Below are 13754 nucleotides of genomic sequence, written 5' to 3'. Positions count from 1 at the left end.
TATTGATTTGTGAAGAAATAAGTCAGTTTCTCACTTGTTAGAAGGTAAATAAACTTCACTTTCCACTTCACAATATATTTTTTAAAGTCTTGATAGTTGAAAGCTCAACATGGGAAGAAATTTGAGAACTTATTGAAAAGGCATCCCATGGCTGACACTTAAACACCCCTTGACGAACTATTGCTTGTCTGTGTTCGAATTTTCACCTAAGAGCAATGGATGTGGCTAGAATAACCCAATGCACTAAAGTAGAGGTGACCATATACTTTAGCCATGTAGCTGCTATTTCAGACAGATATTGTGACAGTTTTCACCCTGAAAATGACCCACACCTACTTGACTCGTAGCCTGTGACATCATAACAGCCACTGGCCAAACCATAAGTGAAATATCTGTGGTGTCTAAGACTCGATTATTGCGGTAAGAATCTTTTGGTTCTTCAGACTTTTATTGCACAGTAATTCTGCCACCACAGACATGCATTTCATTTTATTAGCGCAATAAATACGCTCTGTGGAACCCGCCTTTGTAAGGAAGACAGAACAATCAAGACAATGAGAAAAGACTCTTTTATACTGTTTCCAGCCTTAGGAACTTGTGTAGATAAGACACAAGAGAAGATGTTGTTGTTGCAATGAGTCAAACACTCTCCTCTGCATGTTCAAGGGAGTTTCCGTCTTAAGCGTCAGATCAAATTAACACTTAAATATTGTTCTTTGCTGGAGTATTGTTTGAAATGTCCCAAGCTGAGTGCTAAAGCATTGTAGCCTTGATATGGTAGTGATTAATCTGGCCAGTTTGTGTTACTTTCATGCTGTTATGGCACTCTATCAAACATCAGTAAGATTACAAACTCCATATGCACAGCAAAAGCAAGATTAGGCAAGCTTTTAGCCTATGCTAATATTGCTGCACAACGCACATCACTGATGGACCATTTGTAAGGATAGATGCTGTCTTACAAATGGGATAGATGCAGGGCTGCAGTAAGCAATTATTGCGTCAAACACAAAATCTTGATTGTGATTGGCACAATCGGTTTCTGGGCCCTCTCCTTTCACAATCCAATCCGGGCCCCTTAAGCCTGGGCCCGGGACAAAAGGTCCAGTTATTCCCCTTATTGGTGGCCCTGGATAGACTATCAATCTCTACATTCTCTTAAATAGGTCAAATTGTTGTGTACCTTGATTATGATAGTTCAAATGACAAAACATTTCTTCCAAATTTGTTAGCTCACATGCTTCAGACACACAAAACAGTGGTATTCATGAGAGAAATACAACTGACAAGTTTATTTTCATAGATGAAAATACTAGATTGCAACCATAGCATTGGATTGATAGCACATACAGATAAAGTGGTGCACATGTGGGAAATGAACTACCAATCATTTGCTGTCCTCTCCACTGACTTCAACATTAAAAAGTCCAAAAATTAAAAAAATTAAGACCATACTGTTATTGTGAAACAATTTAAATGTGTCACATTAAATTAGTCGACTCTATAAATGCTTCAAAGCACTCTGTTATACCATTGAAGTTTCCACATACCAAACTGATCATTTGTTTTTATGCTCTTGGTGTTTCACACCCTCATTTGTAATACATCTAAAATTGGCCGCAAACCCCAAAGCTTTTGACACTGAGACTAATGTCTTGTCCAATAACAGGAACGAGGGAGCCATGTTGGGTTAAGCCCTGCGACCTGTTAAGACTGAGAACGAGACAACTCACACACATGCACACAAACACACACAAAGATGAGGGCAGACGGCCAGCTTCCAATCTCATTGTTTCAGGAACGGAAAGTAAGTCAGTGAGAGCTTCCCCTGTTTTCCTCAGCCAGTCCGACGTGAGGATGGAAGTGGCTTCTTGACAAAATGGTGGTGACGAGAATAGTAGCGTACACTTAGCGTATGTATACAGCCGAATACTTTCAAAGTGTACTCTATAGTTTATTGTTGTTATTCTCCATTTCATTTTCCATTGTTAGTCTCCATTTCTGTGGCAACTATAAAACAATGGCCTGGCCCATTGTTGCCACCTTGTGGACAAACTAAAAAATCTCAAGGTGCATTCATGAGCTAAGTGTACATACAAAGTACGGACGATTCGAAAAATCTGCTGCACATGAACAATACACGCGTAATATGCTGATGACAAAATGTACGTCTTGCACACTATTCGCATACCCTAGCGTACCCGTAAAAATACCATGTGCTTAAGGCAACATTCAAACTTTGAATTTCATTTGAAACATTCCACTCTGTGTTACATTGCAGTTCTCAGGAGACTTGATTTACAATTGATTTCAATAGAGTTGGTCATTAGCATGTTGCTAAGCTAATGAGCATAAATATACACAGCTGGGTAAAATAGTCTGTTTTTAACAATATGACACTATTTTTAAAGACTGTTTTTTGTCTGTTTTTCCCTATTGCAGTAGATTGTGGAAATGTCTTACCTACAAACGAAAATATATTATGCTAATTTGGCCCAAATGAGGTATCTTAAATATAATGCCTACCTTTTAAAGCCTTTCACATCAGTAGTGTGCCTATGCAGACAGCACACTAGGCCTAGGTGAGTGTATTATTGTGCATGCATGCGTTTCATGCATTTAACCTTGGATGTATATGCTGCAAAAAGTGTCCAAGCATCTCCACATTGTTTCTCCAGATGTACAGTACATGGATCGGTAACTGTGTGTCTAAGTGCATGGACTGTGTGTGTGTATGTGTTGTACTGTAAGTGCACTCTGGGGCCACTCTATAGCTGGTATTTATAACCGGGCTGTCAGGCCCTGGCTGCAGTTGGACCGTGGGAATGTGGCAAAGTCTTTCTGTGGTATTTTTAATGTTTGTTATTAAATATTCCCACACGGGACCATGACCAAACCATCGCCCCCTCCCTCTCTTTCTCCTTCACTCTGCCTCCCTCTGTCTCTCTCTCTCTTCTCCTTCTCACTGCATTCTTCTTTCCCGAGGAGGAAAGCCGAGCGGGATCCGATAACAGCCAGGCTCTGGTTTCTGTGGAGATCCGGGAAGAGCGGCGAACAACTGTTACTGCAGCTGGATTTCAACGGCGTAAGCCACGGTCAACAGGAAGATGTGTGTGCGAGGGGTTGTGAGCGTGGGTGTGTGTTGTATTTGCAAGTGTGTGTGTGGTCTTTGGGATTGTTTGGGTGCACACACATACACAATAGAAGTCGCCCTTTTGAGTAAGTAAATCATTGTACACATAGGTCTCTCAAAGTGTACAAAAGAGGAAGTCTAATTCACAGCACACATACACAAGTGTTCTCACACCACCACAGGCACTTAGGTTGAAATGTAGCCAGAGATGTAGAGGAACAGGTGATGTGCGTGTCTGTGTGAAAAGGCGGAGGACCGCCAGACAAGATTTTACGGGTGTCAGCCTGGGGCGGCACATCGCAGTGAAAGTATTTCCTCTCCACGGCTGTGTTTGTTTGTGTGGATCTCTGCCGCAGCCCGTCGGATAAAGCGTTCAGAGAAAGGAGAGGGTTATCTTGCACACACACACAGTTCACAGAGAGGCCGTCATGGAAAACGCCCTGGTCATAAGTCTCCAGTTTCGGGGTCTGATTCATCTTTCCCGATAAATTTGTCTCACAGTCTGAATCTATGTGGGAGGAATCATTTCGCCATTTTAGAGTCATAATACAGACATACACACATCATTTCCAATTTCATGTTTGCGAAACAAAACTGTGCAAACTTCCCAATACTCAGTTTGTAGTAGCCCAAAATATTTTCATATCTGTGAGTAACCTTGCCTCAAATTAAGGGAGTTTCTTAGTGTTTACTGTCTTGTGCCATGAGCAATTCGTTTCTCCATCTGGCTGTTTGAAAGGAAAGGTGACTCTGGTCAGAACCTTTGTGGAGACTGGTTGGATTTTCAAGCCTAAGACATCAAGCTGTCGTACCCCAAAACAGCCCTGTCTGCACAATCTTACTGCACTACTTCCCTTGGACACGTTTATTTTCTCAATTTAATATTCCGTTTTAAATCTAAAAGGTCTGACTCCATGGGCCCTATCATATCCCATTAGCGCATTGTGGCTCCAGGTGCGACGCAAGTGTGTTTTGCCAGTTCCAGCCCGACGCAGTTATCATTTTCACGTCCTGCGCCACGTTGTTTAAATAGCAAATGCATTTGAGCCCATCTGTTCACCCATGGTCGGCTGGTCTGAAAACGAGGTGTGTTCAGGCGCATTGTTGGCGCGTTGCTATTTTGAGGCAAATGAAATAAACTACGCCATTGACCAAATGAAACCTGGTCTAAAGTAAATGGTGCGGTATTTTATTTATTTTTGTTATTTAAAAAGCACGTTAATAATGTGTGTCTATAGGCGGATCCACAATTGCACTTTACACCCAAAACACACCCATTACTCATTAAGAGAATAGGGACAACCCTTTTAGACCATGTGCGGGGTGCGGCGACCATTTTTCCCGTCGTTAAACTAGCAAAAGTGGATTCAGACACGCCCTAAGTGCACTTAGACCATGTGCTTAGATCGTTAAAATAGGGCCCTATATCTATTGTGTAGTTTCTGCTCATCTGCTACATTAGGTTAGGTTTAGGACAAAATATTTGCACAGAAATGTTGTTCCAGGATCAATAAAATATGTCTTACTTGGCAAAATCAAGGTGACCAACATTGAGTTGTCTAGAAACAGTAATGGTAGGTCAACACTTGGGCACTGAGTTGCTCGGTTGGGTTCAGATGGCTATGAAGGAAGTGTATGTGTAGTCATGTGTAAACAGACCTTTGGCTACAGTGCAAAAACTATGGCCCACAATATTTTATAAGAGCCTCAAACAAAAGTCTGAGTATCTTTCAAAGATTTGATGTCACTAACCCAACAAACTTTGTTTTTTTGTATCACCCCAGTACCTAGCGGAAAGCGAGCCAATCAGATTAGAGATTGCCAGATTGAGAAAGTGATTTTAAGTTTGGTGTGCTGTCTGAGGCTTAAATATGTTTTGACTGAAAGCCATATCTGCAAAATCCACATCTTCCTATTCTCGCACCTTGTCATTATTGCGGTATCCCGCCAGAAGCTAAAAACTGTTTATGACTGAGTAGCTACAAGGTTCAACTGAAAATATCAGGTCTAAATATATGCATTGATAAAAATTAGTGGCTAAAATGCTTACCATATATTGGCATATTGTTGGAGCTTTCCTTCATTGGGTTGTTCCATCCTTTTCTCTCCTTTTCTTCTTGCTTTTTTAGTATGCATGCAAGAGTACAATCGCAGAGACGTTTGGAGAAAAGCAAGAGGAGAAAAAAAGAAACAGAAAAAAATGCTTTCCTCACAATGAGCCAGATATATCCTTGTGGCTTTCCATGTGTTTATTTTGATTTGCTGGTGGGACGGCATATCTAAGGGAAAACCATAACGACTCAGTGCTGGTGCTTTCCCACCGGGGAGCGTCATTCCGATAAAAATAGTGAGCTCTTTTTTTGGAAAGGCTTCATGTAGCTTGGAGTGTGCGTCCCTAGGGCTTCGCGTGGATTAGCATTGCTTTTGCATATGTAGGGCCTCTTTTCCATCCGGACGGAGCTGCTACGGATGTATGTTGACGCTGTAACTTCATCTCGGCTTGATCTCTGAAACAATAGAAGGGCCACCGCTGGGATTGGCAAAGGCTTGTTGTTTTGTTTTAATCCACATAAACATAATTGTCACGTTGGCAAAGGATGCATTCTTTTTGCTTCTTTTTTTGTTCCCCGACCAGATTCATTTGCCCTCTGCAATGCTGTATTTGTTTACTGAACTCCCTGCTATTGTAATTCAGTTCTTTTTTCCCTCATGCTCCGTCATTCCTTTCGTAGTTAGAGGACTCACGAACTGGGTCTGAAGGAAGTTTGTGGGTGGGTAGGAATTGTGGAGCTGGAAAAAGCTCCTCAGTTTGACTTCTGGATTTAACCTTGCTCGGTTTGAAGGTCTGGCACTGAGCGTTACATGCTACGCTCAGCTGAATGCTTCTCATACTCTGGTCAACATGTTTCTCAAGTTGCTCCTAAGTAATTTAAACTCCATAAACTCTGTGACATCAAGACCGTTGTAAGTAATGTAGTTGATGAATCACTCTGGATTTAATTTAATGTGAGTCACTAGCGGAAATTCAGTATTTTGAAAAAGAACGTTTAAATATGGAACACTAAACATAACCTGGGACTTCAGATTAATCTTTTCTTTTGCTATTTGTAATGGAGTTGTGTAATATCCTGAGAAAGCTATCCATTAGCATTGCTACGAATGGCAACAAATGCTCATGGGACCACAAAACTTTTGGAGCCAATCACTTGAACTGTAAATACCAAGTGACTAATCACTCTTTTCATTTGCACGGGAAAATGACTTAATGTCAACACTGGTTACAATGCGCAGTCCCAAAACCTTCAGACTGTCCTGAGATTTAACGTCAAAGGCAGATATCTGGATATAAGAGTGTTAGTTGAGATTAAATGACAAAAGCCAAAACTATACACATATTTCCAAGACAGAACTGAAATTTCAAAAATAATGTTAAAGGCCCACTGAAGTGCCTTTAAATGCATAGCGTTATTCAATGTGTTGACATCATTTCCACTGAAACAGGAAGACAGGGCAGGACATATCAAACAGTTCTTCCCCTTTTTTAAAATAGCCAATAGCGTTTAGTTTATATCACAACTCGGCCAGAGCCATTGAGCTCGATAAAGCTGCAGTTTCCTCCTAATCTCTAACCGTTTCTCCTCCTATTCTTCTCCATATCGCTTTAAAATACAGCATTCTGTGCAGAATTCAAATGCTGATATGTTTTCTGGCCTGTGCCGACTCACACATATGATCCGCTCTGTGCTATCGTGTCTCTGGACCGGAGCTGCGGCGTGAGACTGACGTGAAACCAGACTTCATTCGCCCCAATGGAAAGCTTATTTACACTTATTTATTACTTATTACACTTACACTGTAGTGCACTATATGCCATTCACCATGTAGAAAATAGTAAATGTGTGAACAAGTGACCGATTTCAGCCGCAGCTTCAGCATCTATTTATAATTTAGCAGGCGGAGCTTCAGATTCTAGAGAGCATTTGATTGGACAGAAAATCTGATGAGAAGCTGAAGTGCAGAGTGATGTCATCAAAATCATTGATCCATGTTATATTCATACTAAAAGCCAAAAAAAAAAACTTCAAAAAAAAACCTTTGAATTGTTGAAACAGTTGAAACAAATCGTTATTTGTATTATTATTGCTTTTTAAAATGGCTTTTAAATGAGCCTCTACCCTATTTAACGCCTTTAGTAATTTGGCATATTTATGTCAGTAGTGTAGATCGGAGAGATCTGACCACTCATGTTAAATCATTGTTTGGGCTATGAACGATGTGTTTCTTTTTTCCTTTCATCAGCTACCAGAGGTTGTTTTCGTATTGTATCGTATTGTTGTTTTGTTTCACAATGTTGTGAGCATAAAAAAAAAAAAAAAAAAAAGCAATGAGTGGCTGTTAAAAAAACATACTCATAAAACATTTTGAGTACTTTGCTGCGGACAAAAACAAACAGCGGGCGTGGACAAAACAACGATTGTCCATTTAATTGTTCCCGTGGTCCCTGCAAGGCTAATATTCAGTTCAGCTAACAACACATTCCAAATCCCAAGCCACATCCTCCCACGTTGATAGTGATGGGATGAGTTTAAGGGAAGCTGTCCGCTCTGAAGCCACATTTAGCTTTTTACACAAAACAACGTAATTGCATCCGTGTGGTTAAGTGGCTATATATGCAAATGCTCTATTTACAGCAACAAATCACAGACATTTAATGGAATATATATTTATCTTTTTTGCTTTTGTATAATAAAACTGTAGAAATAATTTAACCATGCAAAGATGATTAATTGCAACTAAGCCAAAAAAAAAAAAAAAGGCAATTCAGAATCATAAGCACATCACTGCCGATTTACATACAGTGTCATAAGAGAGGTCAAGCAGTTTAATTATAAAAGCTGGAATGCACTACACAACTTTTAAAATCTGAGCAGATTTTAAAACACAAGGCATCATACACTTGGGAATTTGTAAATGGTTACAGAGATAAAACTGGAATCATGCACTAGACTTTCTAGTCTCCAACCCTAATCAAACACACCTGTCAGTAATTTAAGTAATCCTGAAGACAACTCTACAGGACAGTTGCCCAACAATGTTTTGGATGAACATGGTCATGGAATGATATATACCATATTCATATAGCAGGCGGGTGTAGTATTCACACGATAAGAATATCATCATACTTAAGTACACAAAACCAGCTTGTCATTTTGTGTTATGCAGCGTCATGTTGTAATGTTCATTATTCTTGGGAAATGATTGTGAATAACAATGCTGTAGAAGCACCGAACCCTGGTTGTAAGCCAAAAATGTACATAAACTGTAAACTTTTCCCTCAGATCTGATTGGTTGATTCAGAAAAGTTGTTCCAGGGTCAACAAAGATGCTGATCCAGGAACATGTACTTGGTGTAACCCAGTTCTGTTGCTCATTTCTGGACCTGATCAAGCCCAGTTTTCCTGTCCCTTCTTAAAGGGTCAGTTCACCCAAAAATGAAAATTCTGTCAGTAATTACTCACCCTCGTGTTGTTCCAACCCCGTAACACTTTCGTTCATCTTTGGAACACACATTAAGATATTTTTGATGAAATCTGAGAGCTGTCTCACTCCTCCATATGCTTCACATAGAAGAGGCCCACATAGAAGAAAATGAATAGTTGAATTAATTTATTTTTTTTTATTTTTTTTTTGCGCAAAAAAAGTATTCTCGTCGCTTGATAAACTTATGGTTGAGCCACTGTAGTCACTTGGACTATTTTAAACATTGCTTTTACTAACTTTCTGGGCCGGCAAGTTTCAATCACAGAGAAGCCTATGGAGGAGTGATCAGCTCTCAGATTTCATCAACAATATCTTAAATATCTTTCGAAGATGAACGAAAGTCTTGCGGGGTTGGAACAACATGAGGGTGAGTAATTACTGACAGAATTTTCATTTTTGGGTGAACTAACCCTTTAATGAACTGTGTGTGTGTGTGTGTGTGTGTGTGTGTGTGTGTGTATCAGGGGCAAGGAGGCAAGGGAGGCAGTGCCTCCTCAAAAAATTGGCTAAAAAAATTTGGCATATTACAAAATGTGACATTAAAAAGTGAGAAAGTCACTAGTTTCTCTAAAGCAACACTGTCCAACAGCGACACCAGCAGGTAAAGTTACAGTGGGACGCTGTGTCTCTCTTGCCTCCCCTGAGCCCATTGACTTTTAACAGACCCCCTAAAGCGTGCAGTGGGTTTAGTGGGGGGGGGGGGGGGGTAATTGAGAATGAATGGGGGAAAGTCAGATGAGAGGAGGGCTATGGGTGCTTCTCAATATCCCTCCTCATCTCCTCACTCCTCCGTCCTCTGTCCTCCAATTAGGGTGACCACCCGTCCCGCGCAGCGCGTGCGCGCACAGCGTTTGAAGCCCAATTCATGCGTCCCGCAAATTGAGACCGTGTCACGCATAATCTATACTTGCTCAAAAAAAAAGTTGGTCGCTCTATATCCTCGAGCCCCAGGCAGCCAAACGAACATTACTTGACAGTTCAGCACGCTATTGTTGCCACACCCACCCCTCAGTTGAACTGCAGCTGACTAGGTTGTTGTCAACTTTTTCATTGTTGTCACGACAGCGCACGTACGCGCATACCAGACACACTGGGAAGGAAGGAACTTTTAGATGCGCGCTTTCCAATATGAAAAATGGAGAAAGAGTCTGAGAGAGGCACCGCCATCATCAATTAAAAAGAGAAGGTGTGGGTACAAGAAAGACTGGGAAATGAATATTTGTGGCTGAAAGGTGTTGAGGGAGATACCGAGAGGGCTTTTTGTGACCTTTGCAAAACGTCCTTCTCAATCAGACATGGAGGGGAATACGATGTCAATCGTATTTTTTTTTTTAAATAGGCTACTTTTTTTTTTTATTACTGTTCCTGTGGTGTTGAGCAACTACAATTCCTGTTAATCCTATAATTTTATATTATAATTTATTTAAAGTGAATAAATTGTAATGAAAAATAAATAAATAAAATTAAATAGTAAATCTTAAGTGGAAGTGCATCTGTCAATTCATTGAATGTTCAAAATATTATGAATCTTTATTTAGAAAAAAATACACATTGGTTGGCCTATTCATGAGCATACATCAGCAATTACACGTTTAAGGGAATAGGGCATGATTAATATACCATGTAAGGTGGTATGTGCTAGAAATGGGTAAACCACTATCAGTGAGTCTGCCCGTGGGGTGGGGGCACCGCCGCACCAGGCAGTGTCCCACATTGTCCCTCAGAAACATACCCCTTGTCCCCCCTTGGGATTATTAGCAGGTGGTCACCCTACCTCCAATCGAGCTCAGCCATCTTGAAGGACATCTTAATTCTCTAATTGCACCGCGAGGAGGCGAGGATCAAGGAGTGAGGAGGCTTCCTGAGGAGTTATGAGCGAGGATACACAGGTGTATCATATGCGGAAGAGTTTTATTGACTAAACGTGACGCACAAATAAATTCTCCTCCCCCTTCACATCAGTCACAATCATTTAAATTTATGCTTTACCTTTGCAGGTTATATAAACCACACATCTCACATATTTCAACAGGGTATCTTGCTTTATTATTATTTATTATGAATTTCTTAAATAACCAAACTTCAACAACATAAGGACAGATCCTTTGAGCGCTGCTGATGACGCGGTGAAGTGACGCTCGAGTGATCAAGTATTCCAGTGTATAAAAAAGCTTTCATTCGATTCCTCCGTCCTCATCTTCTTTCCTTGCAGCCTTCCCTCGCATCCTACAGGGGGAGGAGCTGAGACGCGAGGAAAGGAAGCGAGGAAAGGAAACGAGGATCCACAAGTAAGAATTGAGAAGCACCAGAGCCCGTCTACGGAGAGCCTGGCCACTCCCTATTAAGTCCTATTGTACTGAATTGTGGTTGTAGTTCCACCAGAGCTCCACTGGGGGCGATCGCCCATGAGTGCAAAATGAATGGGAGTCTATGGAGCTAGACGGCTAAATTTGTCTCTTTCACCCGATTGCCGTTGAGAAATCTCAGATTTGATTGTAGGTTTTGCAAGTTCAACATGGGTTATAGGTCGAAAGTTGAATGAACGAGTACTTATGTCCTTTCGATTTCTTACAGGTTGAGTTGTTGTTGCCCATAACGCTAGCATTCTGCTAATGAACGCTGATTGGTCAGTGAAGGACTGATTACGACCAGAGATACCGCTTGATGGCATCGTGTGTGTGTGTGTGTGTGTGTGTGTGTGTGTGTGTGTATTTTCGGCGTGGTCTTTTAAAACAACAAAACAAAAACTCTTCTAGCACGTGTATTTACCTGTGTCAGCTGTGTTGTCGATGCCTCGAGAGAAAAGAAAATGCAGAGCGCGTAAAGCAGTCTCTCTGGTCGTACGATGTGTATGACGTCATTGCCATTTTAAAAGACTTTTTAAAGCAAATAAGTGACTCTAAAAAATCTAACACCCAGCAATGTGTAATTTATTTGCATCTCCTTTCGAATACAACATTCAAATTACTAGACAAAAAATTATATCCTGAGAAAAGTGGATTTTGAGGGGTATAGCGCCATAGACCTCCATTCATTCTGCACTCGTCCTGCGAGCGCCCTCATGTGGAACCGGAGTGGAACTGCAACCAGTTCAGAAGCCGGAAGTTTACTGAGAGTGGAAGTTCTCCCCTTATTAGACATTCTCTGAAAGCACCTTATACCCTATCGCACTATGATTGGATATGATCGGTTATGATTGGTTTGTGCGATAAATCCCGCTTCTTGTTTTCATGCATGTTCTCGTCCTCTAGAAAAGGATGGTACTAATGGGTAGACTAATTAAAAAGTATGTAAACAACCCAGCCATTTAGATATCACCGCTTTATGTCACGTCAAAATCAAACTTGAAATGGTCTGAAAACATTATGACTGTGGGGGGTTTTAATCAGTAATCAACTTGGTGAGGTTAAAGGTGCATCTTCGTGTCTGTGACCATTGTTTACCGAGCTTGATGAATGCTGATCCGAAAATTAGTTGACTATTAAAAAGAACAGCTGAACAAAAGTTTGTATTATATTGTTCAAATTATTACTGCCATTAGTTATTATTTTGGAATAAATGTAAAAATGCTTAAAAATGCTAATTTGATGAGATTTAGGGGCTGTTTACACGACACCGTTTTCTACTAAAAACGTAAAACATTTTATGTGTTTTGGCCGTTCGTTTACACGACAACGGCGTTTTGGGCGCCTGAAAACACAAAGTTTTGAAAACGGGTTTCAAAGTGCAAGTTTTTGAAAACGGTCTCCGTGTAAACAACAAAAACGTGAATCTCAGAAGACGATGACGTCATGCACATGCATATTACGTGTTCAGTCTATAGTGTTTCATCGCCATCTACTGGCCTGGCAGCAGAATACAGCGCTTTTAGACGTTTCACGGATCCGTGTGAATGGGATTGTTTTGACTATGATGTCGTCTGTACGCGGAAAACTCAAAGGAAAAACTTCTCCGTTTTAAGCATATAGTTGTTGTGTTAACGTACCCTTATACTTGGTTTAATAAATAGATCATTAATAACATTGTTAAAATACAAAATATAATTTTATTTGTTTTCTTTCTTTTTTGTGGTTGAATTTAACGTACTGTTTATTTAACCAAAAAATAGGTGAAATGTAACTGGGATATGAATTTATATTTGATTTTATATAAAATGTGAGGACCTCATTTCAGAACATCTCTCTCTCTCTCTCTCTCTCTCTCTCTCTCTCTCTCTCTCTCTCTCTCTCTCTCTGTGGGACAGCAGCTACACACAGATTGACGCTGTGACTAATAAGAAACACCAAATGGAGGAGGAGGAACAAACAATGGCTCGTCTGTGCCTGGTCAAAGATGGGGCTTGCCCCTGATGATTGCTAGCAGGAGGAAATCATTTCCCCTATCGGCACTGCAGAGTGTGTGTGTGTGTGTGTTATCAAATAATCTCATACTGATTTTGACCTTTAAAAGCACGTCCAGGGACTTTTCTTCAGGCTGGTGGACTACCCTCCACTTGAAGCTGAATCTCATGGAATTTAAAAGATACACACACAAAAGTAGTCCTGTGATAGTATACCATGAATGATGATATAATATAATGGTACTTTGATGAATACAATAGTACTGAATGATTACAATATTTATAAACAATGGTATGTACATCATAGTAACCAGACTAATAGACTAAAGCTCACTCAGAACACCCTACAATTGTTGCAGCAAGATTTGGACAAGTAGACCTAGTTGTAACTCGCAAGATTTTGCAATAATGTTTGCTTTACTGACAATAATGAGTGTTGATCATGATTTTGAACCCCGCTAGACATAGTTTTCTCCTGACGAAACAGTTGTTTGAATGAAAAACAGGGTTTCAAAATGTTAAAGTGGAAAAAAATGTTTTAATTGCCAGATGTTAAGTTTCTAAGGCCTGGTTTCACAGACAGAGTTTAGATTAAGCCAGGATCAGGCCTTAGTTCAATTAGGAAATTTAAGTAGATTTAATAAATGTGCCTTAGAAAAAACATTACTGATGTGCATCTTGAGACAAAACAATGACACTGACATATTTTAAGAAATTTTTAAGTTGAATTTCAGTTAAAAC

The 13754-nt window shown here is 40.2% G+C and overlaps 1 protein-coding gene across 2 annotated transcripts in view; it reads left to right on the top strand.

Annotated features, from left to right (window-relative positions):
* The window catches only part of LOC307146208 (serine/threonine-protein kinase pim-1-like), a 42049-nt gene extending 31062 nt beyond the window's left edge, over positions 1-10987 (top strand). Inside the window, exon 8 of one of the 2 annotated variants that reach the window (XM_079850086.1) lies at positions 10887-10987. In XM_079850086.1, the coding sequence (XP_079706212.1) occupies positions 10887-10966 (80 nt within the window). In that variant the 3' untranslated portion in view covers positions 10967-10987. The remainder of the gene's footprint in view (positions 1-10886) is intronic. The other variant, XM_079850085.1, reaches the window with a different exon arrangement.
* The last annotated feature ends 2767 nt before the right edge of the window (positions 10988-13754 follow it).

The sequence above is a fragment of the Squalius cephalus genome (genome assembly GCF_949319135.1).
Source record: "Squalius cephalus genome assembly, chromosome: 18".
NCBI classification, from domain to species: domain Eukaryota; kingdom Metazoa; phylum Chordata; class Actinopteri; order Cypriniformes; family Leuciscidae; genus Squalius; species Squalius cephalus.
Note: the sequence above shows the minus strand (reverse complement) of the source record. Positions and strands in the feature narration are given on the sequence as shown.